Below are 20,262 nucleotides of genomic sequence, written 5' to 3'. Positions count from 1 at the left end.
CCATTGCTGACACACAATGTCACAGTCATTGATGGCACACTGTGGTCACGGCCACTGATGACACACTGTGGTCACAGCCATTGCTGACACACAATGTCACAGTCATTGATGACACACTGTGGTCACGGCCATTGATGGCACACTGTGGTCACAGCCATTGCTGACACACTGTGGTTACAGCCATTGCTGACACACTGTGTCACAGTCATTGATGGCACACTATGGTCATGGCCATTGATGGCACACTGTGGTCACAGCCATTGATGACACACTATGCACACGGCCACTGATGACACACTGTGGTCACAGCCATTGATGACACACAATATGACAGTCATTGATGACACACTGTGTCACAGTCATTGATGGCACACTATGGACACGGCCACTGAGACACACTGTGGTCACGGCCACTGATGACACACTATGCACACGGCCATAAATGCAGGTGCTGTTGCTCACATTCTCTCACTCCCCGGCTTCAGGAACCCTTTTGCTCCTGGCCTACAGAAGAGCTACTGATAAGGCCTGTGGGCATTCATGAGAAAAAAAACAAACCTCAAACTCTATCCCATCTTTATTAGACATCCAAATCCTTACTTCCCTCAAGTGAGAAGCTTTTCTCTGTTTGATGAGAAAAGCAATTAACACCAGGCTTGCAAGCAGCTGGGCTCACTAGTGTCAGCTTGTCCTTTCTGAAGGCAACAACACCTACCCACAATGCACTGCAAGCCTCACCCTCCCACCCCACCCCACCTCACCTCACCTCACCTCACCTCACCTCACCTCACCTCACCTCACCTCACCTCACCTCACTCTGTAGTCTGACTGGTGCTAATTCAGTCAGAGCTTTCCTTCCGAGGCCCTTGGTCTAAATGCAATTACGTGGCAAGTCAGTTAAGCGGGCGAGGCTCAGCGAAGACCTGCAGTCCTGTTCGGACAGTCTCTCAAAGTATTTATGTGAAATTATCTTTCTGCTAATGGGAGGTATTTATTCTATCAATTGCATTCAGCTGGTACTGAGAGAGGCTTTCTTCAGTGGAGGACAATTGAATTTTGTTTTGCTGGAACTTTGTCCTTCCAGTGAGTTACTAACAGATCTCAGCGCCTGGTCCTGGCTACTCTCCAGCCTCCTGACATGCATAGCACCTTTGGATTCTGCCTGGACGGTAACCAGCCCTCTGAGGGTGGTTTCCGTCATGGGGCTTCCATGGCTGCACCCCGCACCCCCAACCCATGTGCCTGAAGACCTGCATCCTCTGATTGATCTCTCTTTGGGGGAATTTCCTGGTCGCTGGGAAACATTAAACCATCAGCATTGTTTAGTCCCCGTCCGGCAAACCAGAGCAGATGTAACACTAGTGCAGGCTCCTGCGGACTGCTTTGGATTCTGGAGACGATTAAGTTGACACGCCTAGCCCCTCCAGGCCACTGAGGCCTCGTGGCAGAAGACAGGTGTTTGGCTCAGAAACCAGGTCCTAGAGTAAAACACTTCCATCTGCTTTCTCTTTAACCACGGCTTTCCATTGTCAAGAAAGCCCTCTTTAACGCTAAGATGTCCCCGTGCCACAAAGGAGATGTGGAAAGTCACTTTGTGGAGGCCTCTGTATGCGTTTCATGCTATGTGCTTTTGTCTAAGGAGGTTTGAGAAGAGCTAGGTTTTCCAACAATTGCTCCCTTTATGCAGTTATTCGGTGGAAACGACCAGCAGGGCATTGGTAGATGTTTAAGGACAGATGAGAGCATGAAGGGGACAGAGAAGAGGAGAGAGAGAGGCGCAGGTGTCAAGAGTGGTACTTGCCCATTCCTGTGGTGGACATGCTCCCACCGTGGCTGCATTCACGCTGCCGACACGAGGCCACTGAGTACAGAGTTGGGGAGAAATGCTCAGTGGTAAACTATTATGGGGTATCCCTACCTCATGAGATTTATTAGTCTCAAATAAGCTCAAAAGCAATGATAATTATAAAATCCAATCAAATCCTTAGGAAGTGGTAAGTCTCGAGAATGTATAACCCTTTGATATAATCCTAGTTTAGGCTTTTTAATTTAAACTGAAATTTTGTTTCATGTGTATGAGTGTTTCGCCGGTATGTATGTCTGTGCACAATGTCCATGCCTGGTGCCTATGGAGGCCAGAAGAAAATATACGATCCCTTGAGACTAGAGTGATAGACTGTCGTGGGTAGTAGGAATCAAACCCGGGTCCTCTGGAAGAGCAGCCGTATCTCCAACGTGGTACAGTTTAATTTTTTAATAATAGCAATTTAGCAACCAGCTTACCAAATTCCTAAACATTTAATAACTGGTTCTCTCAGTTCTAGCTGCTTGTTTGTTTTTGTTTTGCTTTGTTTTTATAGACAAGGTTTCTCTGCATAGTCCTGGCTGTCCTGGAACTCACTCTGTAGACCAGACTGGCCTCAAACTCAGAGATCTACCTGCTTATTCCTCCCAAAGAAGGCATAGTCTACACACAGAAGAAGGAAATGTTCAGTGCAGGGAGAGGATCCGCAACTTTCCCCCCCCCCTCCTTATTCAAAGGAAATAGCTGGTATTCAGGGCATGGGAAAAGACGTAGGCCATCACCACCAGGCTAATAATCAGTTCTCAGGAGCCCAAATGAGTTGGTGTTTACACTCTCCTGGGACATTGACCTCATGCTAAAGGTAAGGCTTGGTGTTGTGGATGGGGCTAAGATACAATTGCTGCTTCTTTGATTTTAAGTCTACCTTGGCAAGAAACCACCTATCAGAGGTGAGGATCATTGCCACTCTGGGTTTCCCAGCTGGCTCCTATCAAACCTGTGCTAGTTAGCTTTCTTTTCTTATTCTTCTTTCAATTGGATATGAACTGGAGTCATCACGGAAGATAGAACCTCAACTGAAAACGAAATGATTCCATCAGATTGGCCTATACGCAAGTCTATGTGGGCATTTTCATGATTAATGACCGATGTGACAGGGCCCCGATCACCGCGGGCAGTGGTTCCTTGGCTCTATAAGAAAGCAGGCTGAGCAACCCATGGGGAGCAAGCCAGCAAGCGGAGCCCTTCTATGACCTCTGTATCAGTTCCTGCCTCCAAGTTCCTGCCTTGAGTTCCTGTCCTCAAACCCTTCAGGGTAGACGATGATAGGCCCATGTAAACCAACTAAACACTTTCCTCCCCAAGTTGCCTTTGGTTGTGACATTTTATAACAAATCGAAAGCAAGCTAGGACAAGGCCTCTTATTTCCTCCTGGGTCCCTTGCTTGGGATGAGGGAGGTGAGAGGTCTTATTTCCTAGTGATCCTTTGAGTCTCTTGCACCGTCACTACTTCGGTAAGGCTGTCACCAAGTCTTCTTGGTACCATTAATCACCCTTTCCTCTGAGCTCCTCTATGCCTTCTGATTATCCCTCCAAGACGCCGACGATCCCATGACTACACCACTCACGTTCACGAGGCTGTCTCACGTGTGGGGGGTTGTGACTCACTTCCACTAGGTACGGCAAGCATGGCGGGCAGCTTCCTGCTTGTGAGGTGAATAACGACCAAGAACTTGAAACGCAGAAAGAAAACATTCGCTCAAGGTCACCTAGAGACTAACTCGATTGGCTTAGTTCTCCCTTCCGAATCCTGACTGTATAGGACCACAGTCACAAAAGTCCCAGCTCTCCCCTATGAGCCAGACAGGTCTAAGAATCCCAGGTCCTGGTGACTTGCTGGCGCTCACAAAAGCCATTTTGAAATGCCCTAGCATGTTTGTCCCTGTTATCAGAGTGTCAACACGTGGAATTAGCATATGCCAGGCAGCTGGGACACAAAACAAGCAATTAGGCTGGGTGAACCCTGCCAGGAGGACTGCTCTTGCCAGGCCAGCAGGACTGGTGTCACAATACTGGCATTGGCCCAGCCACACACTCAGAGCCTGAACAAGGTGCCCTTGCTGGTGGCAATGAGATCTGCCCGATTGCTTCGTGAGGCCAGAGGCCAGGCTTGGGACTGAGAGAAGAATCTGCCTGAGAGACAACAGACGGATTGCTACCCAGTCCTCCATCAGACAGAATAATAATAATAAAAAAAAAGCAGCCTTGACTGTCACTCAATGGAAAAGAGAAGAAAGAACTATGGTCGGGCAGTCACGGCTTCTTGTTCTGATCTGGTAACGGGCTGGCTCTGGAGAGCCACGCACCTCTGAACCCCTATCCCTTCAGCGGCTAAGTGCCCTGAAGTTCCTCCCCACCCCAATCTGGTGTAAAACAGGATTCAACATGTGTTTAGGAGCTGGAGATTTCGTTTTCCCAAAGAGTTTTTAATAATTTTGACCTGGTGCTAGGCGACACGGTTCAAGTGGCCTTCGGAACAGAGAATCTCAGAATCTTCCTGGGCTCCTGACAGTGCTCACCCCGGCCTCTGAGCTGTCCTCCCTGTCCTTCGCTGACCCTGCTCCCTGGAAAGCTGCCTGCTCATCTTTCTGACTCAGTTGAGCATTGACCAAGCAGAGGCCACCTTTCCTGCCCCTCTGGGCTACTTCTGTAGAACGTGAGTTATGTGATTAAGATGATCTTATTTCCAAAGCGGGCTAAATTCCACGAAGATGGGATCAGCCATGTTTCCCCGCGCACTCCGTTCCCAGCGCTGGGCCTGGCTGATGCTCACTTTCAGTAGGACAAGGGAAACATTTTCCGAAAGGCTCTCTTAGAATTTGAAGGCGTGGCATGGCATAAACTCTTAAAGCTTTACGGAATCAAGCAGAAGCTTGTACCCCTTGTTTGAAAGACTTAAAATGCCAGGAATGTGCTAGGTGTTAGGTTTACTGTTTGAGGCATAGTCTACATACAAACAGACAAAGGAAATGTTCAGTGCAGGGAGAGGATCCGCAACTTCGTTTTTCCTTTTCGGTTATTTCAAAGGAAATAGGTGGTATTCAGGGCATGGGAAAAATCATTAGGGATCTAGGTAGCAAATACTAACAGTGTGCGTCGCCTGCCTCTCCATGTTTGCTTCTCTGTGCTGCTGCCGGCTATGTAAATCAACACACCACCTACGGCACTTTATGTGGATTTGTATGCCTGACTTGTACAAACCCTTACACTGTCTTCTGCGAGCTCCCGCTGACTGAATGGGATTTTTCCAGTACCAGCCGCAATTTATCCACAGTCTGTGAGAGATGTGTCTACAGTCATCCTGCTTTTAAAGGCGGCTGGGCTCTGAGCCGGCGCTCTGTAGCGTGAAGCCTCTTGGTGTGTTGTGCTACGCTGTGTGGCATCCGCGAGCCGGTTAGAGCCAGCTGGAGATGTCGGGTGTAACAGCATCTTGCGGTAGAGATTTCTGAACTGGAGACGCTGAACTTGGAACCCACCAGATTCAGCACAGAACAGACGCCTCTACCATTCACAAGCCTATGACCTTAACCCCGATTCACTTTCTCTGTGCCTTGGGTTTTTAGGTTCTAAACCAAGGGCAACCAATAGACTCCCTCTGCAGTATTGCTTGGGAGTTGGAGGTGGGGACTTAAGCACATCACTGCTTATAGACAGTATTCCTTGCAAGGCCTGGCACAGCACACTGTAGCAGCCGGGCATCTCGGTATTTTATCTCACTGAACCTCACAGTACAGAGAAGATCGTGTCTCTTTTGTCCAAGGTCACCAGTCTCAACCGCCCAAGAACTTGATCTAGGTCCCCTCTCCCTGTGCACTAAGTCGTCTCTGCATCACCACGGCCTCCTCTGCTAACGCTTCCTGTGATGGACAAGGAGGAACCCGCTGAAGCTGCAAGGCAAACAGAGATGGTAATTCCTTTTGAAATCAATGAAGGGCTGATCAAGTGGCCAAGGAGGAGTTGTTAGCTGCTCATTAGGATGACGTGAGACGCTGCTGCCTGCATCCTCGATGGAATCCACCCTGTTGCTTTATCATCATAAACATTCATTTCGATGTGGGGAGGGAGTTTTAAAAACCAACATGAATAATATATTACGGCTGACTTTTGGGAGGAAGTGGGAGCTTTATCTTTTTCCATCTTCCAGTAGGTAGTTTGTCACTGTCTCTCTTCAACCCCCCCCCCTTTGGTAACTGATGGGGTAGCCTGTCAGCTCAGTTTGTTTTGAAGGATCAGGAGTGTAATTCAATAATAAATTCACTCAGAGCCCAGCTGTCAGGAAGTTGGTGTTTATCTGAGTTCATTAGGAGATCCCCACGGCTCAGCCTCTTGGAGGCTCTTGGTGGCTGGCTGAGGCCTGGGCCGGAGGTGAGGGCAGGAGCTGGGATGTCCATCTGTAAACCGGGGGCATCCACACTTGGGTGCTGTCTATGCTTAGCAGTGGACTGGTCGAAAGGATACCACGCGTGTGACCATTTCTTTTTTTCCCATTACCTTTTCCTTCTTTAGACTCCCATATTTAAACTTTCTAAAAACTTTGGGTTCTGCTTGAGGGTGTAAAAGAAATTCTGAAGGCTTAGGAGGTATGATGGTTACTTCCCCTCTGTTTAGAGCTGGCTTTGAGTCGTGAGTCAAACACAGTGCTTTCAGTTGGTTTGTGGATCTTTCTGGGTCCCTGCCCTGATACCCCCTTTCTGGTCTGCATCTACCATGCATGTCCTTCTCCCACGGGATCTCCACGCTTACCATTCTCATTTACTCATTTACTTGACCGCCATCTTGATTTCAAGTGTTGGAGCATGCCTCCTGAAGAATGTCACCGTGGTTATCTTCCAGCACCGCTAAAATCCTCTATTTTCTGGTTACCCTGGAAACTCATACTCTTCTCCATATTGGTTTCGCAATCTACCATGCACTTCTAATCCTGTGCAACTGAAACCCACAGGAAGCAATACAGCTTCCCTATAGCACGCAGGCGCGCGTGCACACACACACACACAAATACATGCATGCATACACATTTCACATACCCTCACAAGTCCACATACTTTCATGTACACACAGGTTCACATATTTATATGCTCTCACTTACACCCCTTACATGTGAGGTTCTCCCCATCCACGCCATTTCCTGTCAGCCCCTGTCCACACCGTGTCCTATCATCCCTGTCCATGCCCTGTCCTGCCACCCCTGTCCATACTGTGTCCTGTCACCCCTGTCCACACCGTGTCCTGCCAACCCTGTCCACACCGTGTCCTGTCACTCCCATCCACGCTGTGTCCTGTCACTCCCTGTCTACACCATGTCCTGTCACTCCCTGTCCACACCGTGTCCTGTCACTCCCTGTCCACACCGTGTCCTGTCACCCTCCATCCACACCATGTCCTGTCAGTCCCGTCCACGCCGTGTCCTGTCACTCCCTGTCCACACCGTGTCCTGCCACCCCCGTCCACGCCGTGTCCTGTCACTCCCCATCCACGCCATGTCCTGTCACTCCCTGTTCATGCTGTGTCCTATCACCACCCCCCACCCCGCCGTCCACCTATCTGCTGAGTGAGTGGGCTGACAACCGCCAAGGCTTGTCAAAGTCATACCATGTCTCAGACCTAGACAGGGTTCTTGAATGTATTCTCAGCCTCTACACAAATAGCGTTGGGTGTTATTTGCCGGCGCATCCCCTTGTAACCAGTAACTGCTCATGGAGGTGATATCTGCCCTACATCCAGTTTCTCAACCTTCTTGGTGCTGCTCAGACATCTGCATGACCAGAAGAGGAAACTGCTCTCTCTTGAGGGTTTCCAGGAGATGCCCAGGCTGCCGACCCTTCCTTGCTTGTCTAACTGCAAGCTGCACAGTCTATGTCCTGTGCTCTTTCTTCTCTGTTTGGACGGTTGGACATCCTTCTACCATCCCCTTTAAGGCATTCTTGTCAGTGTCTGTGGATACAAAGCCGACTAACTTCAACGGGAGACAGAGACCTTCCCTGTTCTCCCTTCTCTGAAGTTCTTCCACCTCAGCTCTGAACCACCACTGTGGTTTCTTCCAGGGAGCTCAGCCTCCCTCCCTGAGGAGCTGTGGCCTGCCCCTCCCTATTCCACGCTTTCTGGCACGCGAATGCTCCGCCTATCTTGTGTATATCTTCGAGGACTCTCTTGCTTCTTCATCCCAGACATGGATGGATGCTGAGGAGAGGCCTGCACTACGAGAGTGGCTTGTTTATTTCCACATCTCAGGGGTCCAGCCAGTTACAGGCAGTAGCCTGGAACCCTCAATCTGAGTCTCCCTGGGCCTGGCATATGGCCGTGATTCTGCAGAGCGAAGGAGTTACCCTGCTGTCCTTACTGGACTCAGAGAGGCTGTGGGTGACAGTCTGCACCTTGGAAGCTGTGGAGCGGAATCCTAGTCAAACTGTGCAACTCGTGGCACAACATATAGGTTGCCCGGATGTGGGTTGGGCACAGGCTTTGTTACTGTTACACGTGGGCACTAAGCGGGTCTGTCTGTCCACCAGCTGCACCCTGGAGAAGTGCACTGGATTCCTCACTAACAAGGATCCCAGTGTCAGCTGGCCGGCAGAGCACAGCCTTTTCCTATCCTCTGACAGTGATCTAGCCACCTAAACCCATCTCTCCCAATAGGGGGGCTGGACGTTTCTGGGGAGCAGTTGTTACTCAAGCTTTGATTCCCATTAAGGAAGTGGAGCTGGCAGCTCCTAACACCATCGCCCTCATCCTCAGGCGCCCTTAGGTAATTTTCTGAGGTGTTTCTGGGTGGCGGGCGCCCCAGGTTGAGCTTTTACTTCTTTCCCTTTAATTCTCCAAGCCGTCCTCTGACACACACATCACTCACCTGATATCTCAGATGAGGGGACTGCACCTTTGACAGCATGCCCCCCACCCCCGCCCCACGCTACTGCCCTTCGGTCCAGGACCGTCTGATTGCAAAATCTGTCCTAGTTTCTGATATGCTACACTGTAAAAGCCACCATCTACTGATCCATTGGGTGCCCGGCTCAGTCCATAACCAGGAGGCACTCAGGGGACACGCTCCTGCTGGCATGGAGCGGGCTGGCATGAACAGGGCACTCCCTAAGTGGATCCTTTATTTTAATCTTTTTTTAAGGCTCCTGTGAAATATTTATTATATTTCACGCATGCATGCATGGCTTGTGGTAAAGCCAGGAAGGCAACACTGAGCCTTCCCCATTACCCTAACACCACCCTCTCAGATGAGAGGAAAGAAAGCAACAGTTTGAGCCAGGAAACTGACTCTACTTCATCCCAATTGCACAAGGAAGGGTTTTTACCAGTAGGCCCATTTGAAACCATGGAGTAGGCACCTGACACCTGACAGTGTTTCTGACTGGTCACCAGGCTTATTTGACAGAGGGATGTTTGGGGACCCGTGGTGATGGATGGCTATTTTTTCTGAATCTAGATCAGCCAGGAGCAGGGGCCTACTGGATCAGGTGAAGGCCAGAAGAGGGATTTCTTACTAACATTTTGGAACCTTCTTTTATCGACTCATTTGTAAAACAAATACCATCTTCCAGGCCCTTCTTGACGTGTCACGGGTTCGCACAGATAAATAGTCACTGCCTTCCAAGTGTCTGTAATTTAACTGAAGGCAACAGATGTGTAAGCAAGGACGTGGGAGCTGTCTTCTCTAGCTTCTGCTCCTCACCTGCAGTGTGCTGTCTGGCAGATGGCTGAACCCTGCTGGACCCCGAATCCTCTGTCTAAAACCAAGTAAAATGTGTCTATCTGCCCCCCTTCCCTCTCCTCTTCCTTTTCCCCCTGCATTTCTCATTCTTCAAGGCAATTTATGTGCACACACATTCCTTGAGCAACTTCTGACTTCTAATGAGTGAGATGCAGGATTGGCCTGGAGAATACAGATTCGGGGGGCGGCAGCTGCTGGCGTGACTCTTTCATTTTATCGAGCCCCTCATCAGAGCCATGCACACAGGGGTGGCAAGGCCAGGAGCTGAAGTGGGCCTTAGCTTTGGCTCTTCCCCTAGCACAGGCTTCTCAAGTCCACACAAGCCATGCCGAGAACCCAGGGCAGGTCCCACAGTGTCTCGTAGTACTTAAGCAGCAGGCTCAGCACGTCCCGAGGAGGACACCCGGGGGACATGTTCCTGCTGGCACGGAGCAGCCTGGCCTGAATAGGGTACTCCCTAACAGAGCAGCTACAGGCAACTGACAAACCGTAGCTCTAATCGGATGCCATATGGGCCGGTCATGAAAGGCTGAACAAGCACCATTTTCCTTGGTAGGAATATTATTTATATCTGCACTTGATTAAATGAACTCACGCCGGGGGAAGGCCTACAAGCCTAAATACAAAAGCACACAATTGAATAACAGTATCTTCCTAGGAACAGAAGCAGCAGCTCTGGCCAAGAAATGTCATCCCCCCTCACTCTTGCTGTTCCTCGCTCTAGCATGCGACTGGACGTGTGCACATGGAAAAGCCACTGTACCTGCTCTGGGCTGTGTTTAAGAATGTGCCCTCTAGTGTATCCGCCTGAGTGGTGTACACGTGTGCACATGACGCTGGGGGTGAGGTTGGGTCTTCGATGCTCTCCACTTTATTCTTCTAGGCAGGGCCCTCCCACTGAGCTTGGAGTTTAACATTTCATACTTCCTCCTGGCGGTGTGACTCTATTGTATCTTTACCCTTTCTCAGCTCAAGAATGACTTCAGACTGCCGGCAGACACTTCCCCCTGGGTGTGTGACTATGTTGTATCTTTCCTTTACCCTTTCTCTGCTCAAGGTGAGGCCACCACTTTTCTCCTACCCCCCTGGTCTTGCTTTTAGATCCTCATCCTGGTGACGTCACCACTATCCACCGCGGCATCCACAGACAGGAAACCCCTCAGCCTCACACCCGTCTCTAGCCAAGCCCCGCTGGTTCCTCATTTCCACGGTCTCATCACTTCTCATCACTTCGGGTAGGGACCCTTTGGCCCAGAAATCATTTTCAGTGACTGCAGGATTCACCGTGTTGACTCAGAGTTCAGCATGCATGAAGCATTACTGTATTAGAAGACATTCCAGAGAAATGATTATCTTTACTTCTAGAAACTGTGCTGGTTTAATGTCCTGACCAGAGTGGAGAACACGGGGTCATCTTTTGCTGGCTCCCAGATCCTGCCATACCTCCCGCTTTTGTGTGAACTCTTCTTCCTCCTCTGAACCTCCCCTCTTTCACCGGCCTGGCTAACTGCCTCTCATCTTTAAGACTTGTTTCTCATCAGGCAGTGGTGGTGTGCACCTTTAATCTCAGGATGCAGAAAGCAGAGGCAGGTGGATCTCTGTGAGTTCGAGGCCAGCCTAGTCTATGGGGTGTGTTCTAGGACAGTCAGGGCTAGAGAAACCCTGTCAAAAAAAAAAAAAAAAAGAAAAAAGAAAAAGTCTTGTTTCCCCTACTCATCCCGAGCACACCTTTTCTGTGTCCCTTAGGACCCTTGCCATACATTTTTGGCCAAGTATATCATAACTATATTCATTTTATAGCCCAGTTGACAGTAAGTAACCAATAGGCAGACAGTACATCCTACCCATTGTTGTCACCCTAGCACTGGTCCTGACACACACAAGGTCTCAGTGAGAAAATGTTCCGTGGGTGACACAATTAGTAAAGGAAGAATGTGTGAGTACGTGGCCTGGGAAGATGCGTGGACATGTGATCTGGGGGAAGACTGCATGCATGTGGCCTGGGAAGATGTATGGACACGTGACATGGGGAACAATGTGTGGACACGTGGCCTGGGAAGATGCGTGGACACGTGACCTGGGGGAAGAATGTGGGGAAGACTGAGTGGACACGTGGCCTAGGATGCAGCAATGGCCTCTGCCTCCAGGTTAGTAAAGCCTTCTATCAGCTCTGAGGGCAAACAGTGTCAAAGCCCTTCAGCTCAGACCGTGGGATCAGAAAGAGCTGACTGCAAAGTGGGTATTGATCCAAGATTCGCCTCAGACCTTTGATTTTCACTCACCCCTTCTGTCACCCAGTGGGAAAGGCGCAGCTTTGCTTGAAAGCCCTTGGGCAGCAGTGTTGTCGGTGGGAGTGCTGGAGGCTTGCTGGAGGCTGGGTCTTTGCTTCTCTTGCAAACACATTTGAGCCTCTGGCCCGCCCACCCTCCCAGCCTCCTCACACCAGACATCAGTCTCCCTGCAAGAGCTGCTGCTGGGGCTGAGCCCCACGGACTTACCCTCCATCAAAGGGGTTCTCCCCAGGGATGACGTGTGTGCTGTCCCTGCCCACGAGGAACTTGACGCGGTCATAGAAGGATTGCAGGTTCTGCTGGGGTACGGGGGCCTGGGTCTCTTGGATGATGTCCAGAGGATCGGGGGAGCCCAGGCACAGCGGGTTGACGTGACAGAGGGGCTGGAGGCAGCAGTCGGGGTCCATGCAGTCCACCAAGCCGTCTGCAGGTGCGACAGAGCATGTGCAGAACATTATATAGCTACGTTCAATCAGCCGTGTTTGCCTATCTGTCCCTCATTGCCAAACTTCAGATGCAGACAGAACACATGGCTTTTCGGAGCTCAGGAAGATCCAGGTGCTTCAGATGCCTCTGGCCCCAGACTTTCTGTCTCATAGGTGAGACAGCTAGGTAAGCATGTGGTGTGTACACTGTTTGTCCTCTTCTAAGGAGACAGCAGCGAGGGTTTTGGAGAAAGCTCAGAGGAGAGAGAATGCATGGCCGTCAGAGATGCTAAGCCAAAATGCTGGTGTTTAGGGGGTAAATAGCAAGGATGAGGCTGCGGTGTGGGTTGGGGGCAGCTGTGCTGGACCGTTTAGTCCATGTTAGTGACCTAGAAATTTGCCCTCATGCCATAGGTACCCCCAAAGGCTTGCAACAGAGGGTGATTTCATCCAAAGCACACTGCTAAAACTCACAGATGGAAGGGCAGGGTGCTGAGGTTGCACAGACGGGAAATGGAGCAGCTTAGGTGAGAGCAGCCCTGATGGAGAATGCACAGTCCTTTTTGAGGGACCTACAGGGTGAAATCTAAGACCTGGTGACTCCCTGGCTCTGGTGTGAGGAATAAGAAAGGATGCTCAGGCCCTGTAACTGTGGCAGCTTCCTCAGCTGTGGAATCAGTGGCCTGGGGCACAGTCCTCGGCCCTGCAGAGGCCTGGATCTGCCTTCTGTGAGTTGTGACTTGCAGGGAGTTGTCTTGACCACATGGATGGGTTGCTTCAGGACCCCTAAACTATTACAGCTCACGCTACGTCCCAAATGCAAAGAAAGAGATTAGCCTAGGCTACACAGTTCGGGCTTTATTATTGTAAGGAACTTTTATAGTTCCCAACTAACAGTTTAGGATGGGTAACTGCTCCAGAGATCAGAAGATGGGCTAGGAAGACCCCAGAGTCACATCTTGGATGTTACAAGCAGAGGTGCCCTGTGTACTGCCTGGGTTCACATCCTGGCTTGACAGCTTCTGAGCTGTGTGACACTGGAAAACTTTCCAACCATCCTGGTCCCAGCGGTGCTTTGGTTATCTCTGCTGTACCCCTAGCACTCAGCAGACGTGCTTTGAAATGGCTATTAAATAAAAACAACAAACCAAATAAACAGTCAACAAATGACGCAGCAGATATCACAAGATGCTAGTCTGTAAAAGCCAGGACATGATCTCTTCAATCAACCGTATTCAGCAGTTGCTATGATGGTAGGATCATGAGCCATGGAGCCTGAAGTTCATGTCCCAGGACTGCCTGTAAGACTGACCCCAGACAACTGGCCGAGTCCGATCTCTCCGAATACCGTGTTCTCACCAACAGTACCCGAGAAATGCTGGCACAGCCAGCTCACCTCTGTTTCCCTAGGATTTATAGTATAGACTGCACCTGTAGGGCACAGCATGCCCCCTGGCTCTCTTCCGGTTTTCTCATTCTCGCTGGCTGAGTCACTTCAGGCCTACCTTCTATGGTGTGTTCAACAGCTGAATGAACAGTGCTCGGGGAACTTAACTTTAGTTAAATGGCCAAGCCTCTTAGTTGACCTCAATCCCAGTTTCTCACTCCCCCTTAAGTAAATTAGGGACAACCATCCCTGGAAATATTCCATTTGTTGTTGTTTTTTCCATTTCCCCCCATTTTCTGTACAGTGCCCAAGTGCCCGTGGCCTCCTGGCAGGGAGCACAGTGACAGAGTCTGGATTCCAGAGCTAGAGGACGGGATCAGCTGTCAGCTGTGACTCCCGGGATCAGATTTCAGCTGTGACTCTTCCCACTGTGTGACCTTGGGTAAAAAGTGAGAAAAATATAGGAATCTGAGACCACTTTTTAAAATTACTATAGTTTCTTCAGGTGTGTGAGTGTGTGTGTGCATGTGTAAAAGCATGGGCCACAGTGTACATATAGAGCTAAGGGGACAACCTTGGGAGTCTTTCCTTCCACTCTTTTAGTCCTAAGGATCAAGCCCGGGTTTGGGTTGGTGACAAACCCTTCACACACTGAGGCCTTTATTTAGTCAGCTTCCCATGTTCTTACGCAGATAATAAGAGGGTCATTAAGTTTCCTTTCAACAATGACCCATGTAGCACTATATCCCCAAATTCAACCCAGTACTGGGTACACAGTAGGTGCTTAATAAAGGTAGATCCTGAACCTAAAACATGGTTGACTGAAATGAAGGACTACCTACCTGTACATCACCCCAGTATTATTGTGGGTGGTAACCTTAGCTTGTCTTCTAGCTTCCGGGTCCCACGGCCTAGCAAAGCAGCCACCCTCTCCTGCCGATGGCGGTTTTCACTGCACCCTTTTTGGCTGCCCCCATCAGACATTGCTTAAACACATAATTACAGCCCAAGCAGAGGGTTATTTGCATTCTGCTATTGATGTGTGCGTGACAGCTCCGGCGGCCGCATCCATAACTCTGCAGAGACGCTCCATTATTCAATCCCAGCGAGCAGGGACGGTGACCATTAAATCAGCCGGCACAATTGAAGGGCCGTGAAAAGTCATGGCTAATTTGAAATTTTATTAGCTCTTGCCTACTCCTGTTTACCACCAAAGTAGTCCCTGGAAGCCAGTCTTTTACCTTTCCGTAAACACTCTGCCATGCGGCGCCTGGGAGGGGTGCCTCCTCTCCAGCCCTGAGGAAGGTGACCCGGGAGTGGGGTGCTTCTCACCATGTTAGGTGGGTGGAGAGGACAAGTGACAGGGACGTTAGGCCCTGCACTGCGCTAAACACTTTATAAGGACTAAGGGCCTTAGTGCTGACCCATCCCGCGAGGGAGCCACTGTTCAGAGAGACGGAATTTGACGGCTGTAGAGGTAGTTCCTAAAGAAGTTGAGAGGGTGCCAGGCGATGGTGGCGCACGCCTTTAATCCCAGCACTCAGGAGGCAGAGGCAGGTGGATCTCTGTGAGTTTGAGACCAGCCTGGTCTACAGAGCTAGTTCGAGGACAGGCTCCAAAGCCACAGAGAAACCCTGTCTTGAAAAACCAAAAAAAAAAGAAAAAAGAAAAAAAAATTGCATCATGAAGGGGTAAGAGCTCCAAATGCCCCACCCTTAGATGAAGAGCAAAGGGCAACNAAAAAAAAAAAAAGGAGTTGAGGGGGGATTTGAACTCCGTTCTTTCTGACACACGGAATGTTCTCTGAGTCATCCTGGAGAGACTCACGGGAATTGTAAATGGAGAATAGGAATTTGGGAGCCTTACTGAAACAATGCCCTGTTATACCAGGCTCAGCACGTTAAGACAATTTCTCTCCAGCCAGACGGCCACCAGAATTGTGGGACCCTGTGCAAGTCTTAATGTCTCCAGCCTCGGTTTCTTTAGCCATGCATCATGACAGACAAAGAAAGACACTTCCTTCTTTAGACTCATGGATCCGTCCACATCGCCTGTGCGTGTACGAGGCTTCCTTTGTAGCCTGGCTGCCTCCAATCCCAAGACTCAGCACGCGTGCTCGGCAGTGAACCATATGCCATTCCTTAGGCATTTTATTTAGGATTGAATCTTGCGTACGTTCTGGAAAGTTCTCCTATAAACTGAGAATGCTCCTTTCTTCATTTCTCTCTGGCCCTTTCTTCGGGATATTAATAAAAGTTTAAAGGGGCCGGCTCCTATTTCACGCCTCTCAGCCCCTGCATTTCTTTCCTTTTATTTGTGCCCCATCCTGATAAATTTCCTCAGACTTCCATTCTACTTCCCTTATCTGCCCTTCATTTGTGTCTGGTCTGCTATTTAATTGGTCCCCTGGGTCATTAACTTAAATGACCATATTTTAAGACTGTAGATAGTCTCTTTGGGACTTTTAAAAATCTGCCATCCCCCCCCCCCCCGTAGTATCTTGTTCCATCCTTATGGTTTTACACATCAGCTATCTCTGTAGCCATGTAAAAGTTTATTTATGGTATAGTCTCTCTTGCATTACGTTCTTGTAGTCATCCTCTTGCATGCTATCGCTGTTAACCCCAGCCTGTAGTCAGCCATTCCCGCCTGTTTTAGAAGTCTCGCTGGGGATCTCACGTGGTTAGTGAACTCTCCAGCATGATTTCTGGTGACTGCTGCCTGCCACGCCAGAGTACCATTCACACAGGACTGCTTTCTGGGTGGATCTTCTAGCTTGGCGTTAGTACTCTGGTTTGCAAGATTATGGTAGGGCCTTTCTGGCTGTGAGTTCTGTCTCTCACGGGTGCCTCTTCTGTGCCCTAGCTCCGTGCCACCCGCTCTGCTCTAGCAGGCAGGGCTCCAGTTTTCCATGTTGTGGCAACAGCGATGCCCCACTGTGAGCACACACTGCCATTGTCAGCGTGGTGCCGCGGCTTCTGTGCCTGCTGACCTGGCTTCAGCTTCACTTTGTTCCTGTCTTCCAGGGCTCCCTGCTCCCCATTTCTCCTCCATCTTGTGGGCAGTAGAGTGCTATGATGACCTGCCCGGATCATGTATTTGCTGAAAATACACGTCCCGGCAAAATCCCTGAGCCTTTTCCTCCAACTGTTAAATGGATCACCGTGAAGCCTACTTCACAGAGACGCCATGAGACTCAGGGGGGAGGCGGTGAGAGGTTCCCATGTAAGGACCCAGCCAGGGACAGTGACTGGTGGCTTCTGACAGGCACTTCCCTTTGGCGAGTATCCTGGTATCCTGGCAACCAGTTGCCATTCGATCAAGCCCTGGTCTCTTCCTCTGCACACATTCCAGGCAGGATTCTGGGTGCAGTGTGACCCCAGAGGTCTGAGCTGGATAAAGCCAGCGGGGGTGTCACCTGTACATTAGGTTACTGGAGCTCTCAGGGCCCTTTCGAAAGGAGACACCACATAGACCGCACCCTCACCAGAGACCTCGGGACTGAGGAATTGCCCACGGGGTGCCTGGTGATTGATGCCAGGCCAGAATTCTGCCTGCCTGCACCTTGGGAAGCCGGTGTTTCCTCCTCGCACATCTGACAAATATTTGCTGAGCAGCAAATGTGGGCAACTCCTCCACTGTCACATTTAAATGAGACACATGCTTTGAAATGAATGGGGGGGGGGGAAACACCCACAAACTTCACTCTCAAAGATGCATTATATAAGCCCAGCATTTGTGCAAAACCTTTGTGCTCAGAACTGACCCTGGCAGCCTGTAACACTGTGGATGTCTGCTCCACAGTGTGTGTGTATTCATATATGTGTATGTGTCTGTATGTGTATATATGAGTATGAATGTATGTGTGTGTAAACGTATGTGTGTATATATGTATATGCATGAATGAATGATTCTGTAAGGCTCCCACATTTAACAGGTGGATCGGTTTGGCCAGCCTATCTAGGGTGGGGGCTATGACAGAAACCATACAGGTGTGCAGACAACAGCCAGATGCGGTTGGCTGATGTAAGCCAGCAGAGAGTAAGGGACTCATCCCAGACAGCCATGGGGAAGCTGCTTATTATTAGCAATCCTTGTCTTCAAGTTTTCTTTCTTCCAGGACACAGCCCACCCTGGGCTGAGGTGGGCCCTTGCTCTGGGCATCTCCACCACCCCCTGAGCTCCCCTTCTTCTCCATGAGAGGGCTGAGCCTCGCAGGATCATTCATGCATTTGTTCCTTTACACGGTGAGCACGGTGCCTACACGGGCAAGGTGCTGTGCTATAAACGGGAGATGCGGAAATTAGCAAGCCAGTTCCCGTCCCTATGGGACAGCAGGGAGGGGAACCAGAACACCCAGAGCACGGCTGGAAAGAGATGTGGGCAGACTGCAGGCCAAAGAACCGTCTTGCAGCAGGCTGTGGGCAGCCCCTGGGGCAGGCCCTGGGGAAGGAGGGGAGGGTACCCCTCCCCTTTCTGCACACATCCCAGAGAAGTTTTTGTCACTTGCTATAATGAATTCCGTGCCTTCTTTCTAAAGGGCTTGTGAAATCTTTATCTGCTCCTTGGAACACGAGATCTTTTTAAAGGTCAATTCCTCTCTTGTCTCTTATCATGAGAAATGTGGTTTAGAGACCGTCTGGAGGGTGACCAGATTCTAGGGCTTTGTGTGAGCGCCCCATGCCCACAGTGGGAGATGGGTGGAGCAGGTGGTGGAAGGACAGGGAGCTTTCTTTGTTTGCAGTTCTTTTGAAATTTCCCCCTCTGGGCTGCGTCTGTCAATTGGGGTATTGCCATCCGCAGTTGTCTTTCGTGGGGCCATGGAAGACGTTTTGATACCTTGAAGCTGCTTTGAGAAGTGTCATCTAAAGGGATCTGACTGTCTAAATTCCAGTGGAGTTTTTGTTCCAGCATCTTCTTTACAGACAGGGCTCCTGTCTAGTCTAGCTCTCCCGCTGATCCACTGCGTGCGGCTGGGTAACTTCTTCCAGTTCTCTGAGATTCCGTGTCCTTGTATGTAAATCTCTCTGCCACCTGCCGGTTTGTTGGGGGAGCTTTGAAAACCAGGCAGAGGTGGACCTTTTATTCTATGAATATGCAATATTTGGGATAGATTTTTTCAAGACCAGATCTTACTGGGTAACCCATGAGTTTGTGATCCTCTTGCCAGGGTCTCCCAAGTCTTAGAATTATTGGTGGGAATCACCACACCCAGCTTGGAATATGGTTTTAATAAAAAATAAAAAAAACAGTCAAAATCCACCAATATATACAATATATACTAAACCTTTCTGTGAAAAAGGTAGTCTAAAACTTCACAGGGAGTAGTGTTCCAATGGAAATCAATTGTATATTGGAGTTCTCTCATGCTCTAGAAGGCTCCGTGGCATATTTCAAAGTGTCTTCAGGCCTGGGTAGACACTCCTCACATTTCAAGGAGGACGAGAGTCTCTGAGAGGAGGAGGCGTACTCTAGATGCACAAGGCTACATGGGGCATCTTAGCTGGAGCCTGGAGTCCTAGTCTGGGCCCAGCTATTGGCTGTCTGTGTGACCATGAGATGCATGACGTCACCTCTCCCTCTCTCTCTCTCTCTCTCTCTCTCTCTCTCTCTCTCTCTCTGTCTCTGTCTCTGTCTCTGTCTCTGTCTCTCTCTTTCTGTCTCTCTCTCTCTCTGGTTTCCTGCTTCCTTATCTACATTATGCAGGGGAGGAGAAGGAGGGACATGGAGTTCCTTCTAGCCCTGCTACTCAACATTAAACTCTGCTAATCTCCTCCAAGCGCCCAAGTCATTTTGGCCGCTCAGGGAGCCTGTTACACTTTCTCTCGACCCTGAATTGCTTTCTGGCCTTGTGCTACGTCCCCTGCCTGGGCTGGCATGGAGGTGCTCCTCTCATTCTGCTTCCATGACGTTCAGTCATTTAGATAACAATTTTCTTCCGCATGACTGTGAGCTTCCTGAGGGAGACTGGGCCATGCTCACTGGTCCTTAGATCCTCTCAGAAAAAGAGTGTGCTGCTGGACTGAGTTCCCAAGGTCCAGATGAAGAGCAGAAGGAGGGAGAACATGAGCAAGGAAGTCAGGACCGCGAGAGGTGCGTCCACCCACTGAGACGATGTGACTGATCTAGTGGGAGCTCACCAAGGCCAGCTGGACTGGGACTGATGGAGCATGTGATCAAACTGAACTCTCTGAATGTGGCTGACAATGAGGGCAGACTGAGAAGCCAATGATAATGACACTGGGTTTTGATTCTACTGCATATACTAGCTTTTTGGGAGGCTAGTCTGTTTGGATGCTCACCTTCCTAGACCTGGATGGAGGCGGGAGGGCCTTGGACTTCCCACAGGGCAGGGAACCCTGACTTCTTCTAGGACTGGAGAGGGAGGGGGAGAAAGAGTGGGGGGAGTGTGAGGGAAATGGGAGGATGGGAGGAGGTGGAAATTTTTAATAAATAAATAAATTTAAAAGAAAAGAAAAGAGTGTGCTGCCTTGCCAACGGCAAGACCCAAGACACGGATGCTCCACGGAAGGGAAAATTGTGGATTGCTAGATATGGCCTACGTGTGTGCTCCC

At 49.9% G+C, this 20,262-nt stretch overlaps 1 protein-coding gene across 9 annotated transcripts in view; it reads right to left on the bottom strand.

Moving 5' to 3' along the window:
- The window catches only part of Tenm4 (teneurin transmembrane protein 4), a 652,091-nt gene that overhangs the window by 58,514 nt on the left and 573,315 nt on the right, over positions 1–20,262 (bottom strand). For all 9 annotated transcript variants that reach the window (XM_050154435.1, XM_050154436.1, XM_050154432.1 and 6 more), the window contains one exon: positions 12,083–12,299. In XM_050154435.1, coding sequence (XP_050010392.1) covers positions 12,083–12,299 — 217 coding nt within the window. The remainder of the gene's footprint in view (positions 1–12,082; positions 12,300–20,262) is intronic.

This window comes from Alexandromys fortis, unplaced genomic scaffold (genome assembly GCF_014885135.2).
Source record: "Alexandromys fortis isolate MF-2015 unplaced genomic scaffold, M_Fortis_MF-2015_v1.1 scaffold_77, whole genome shotgun sequence".
NCBI lineage: Eukaryota > Metazoa > Chordata > Mammalia > Rodentia > Cricetidae > Alexandromys > Alexandromys fortis.
This window is presented reverse-complemented; position numbering and strand designations above follow the sequence as displayed.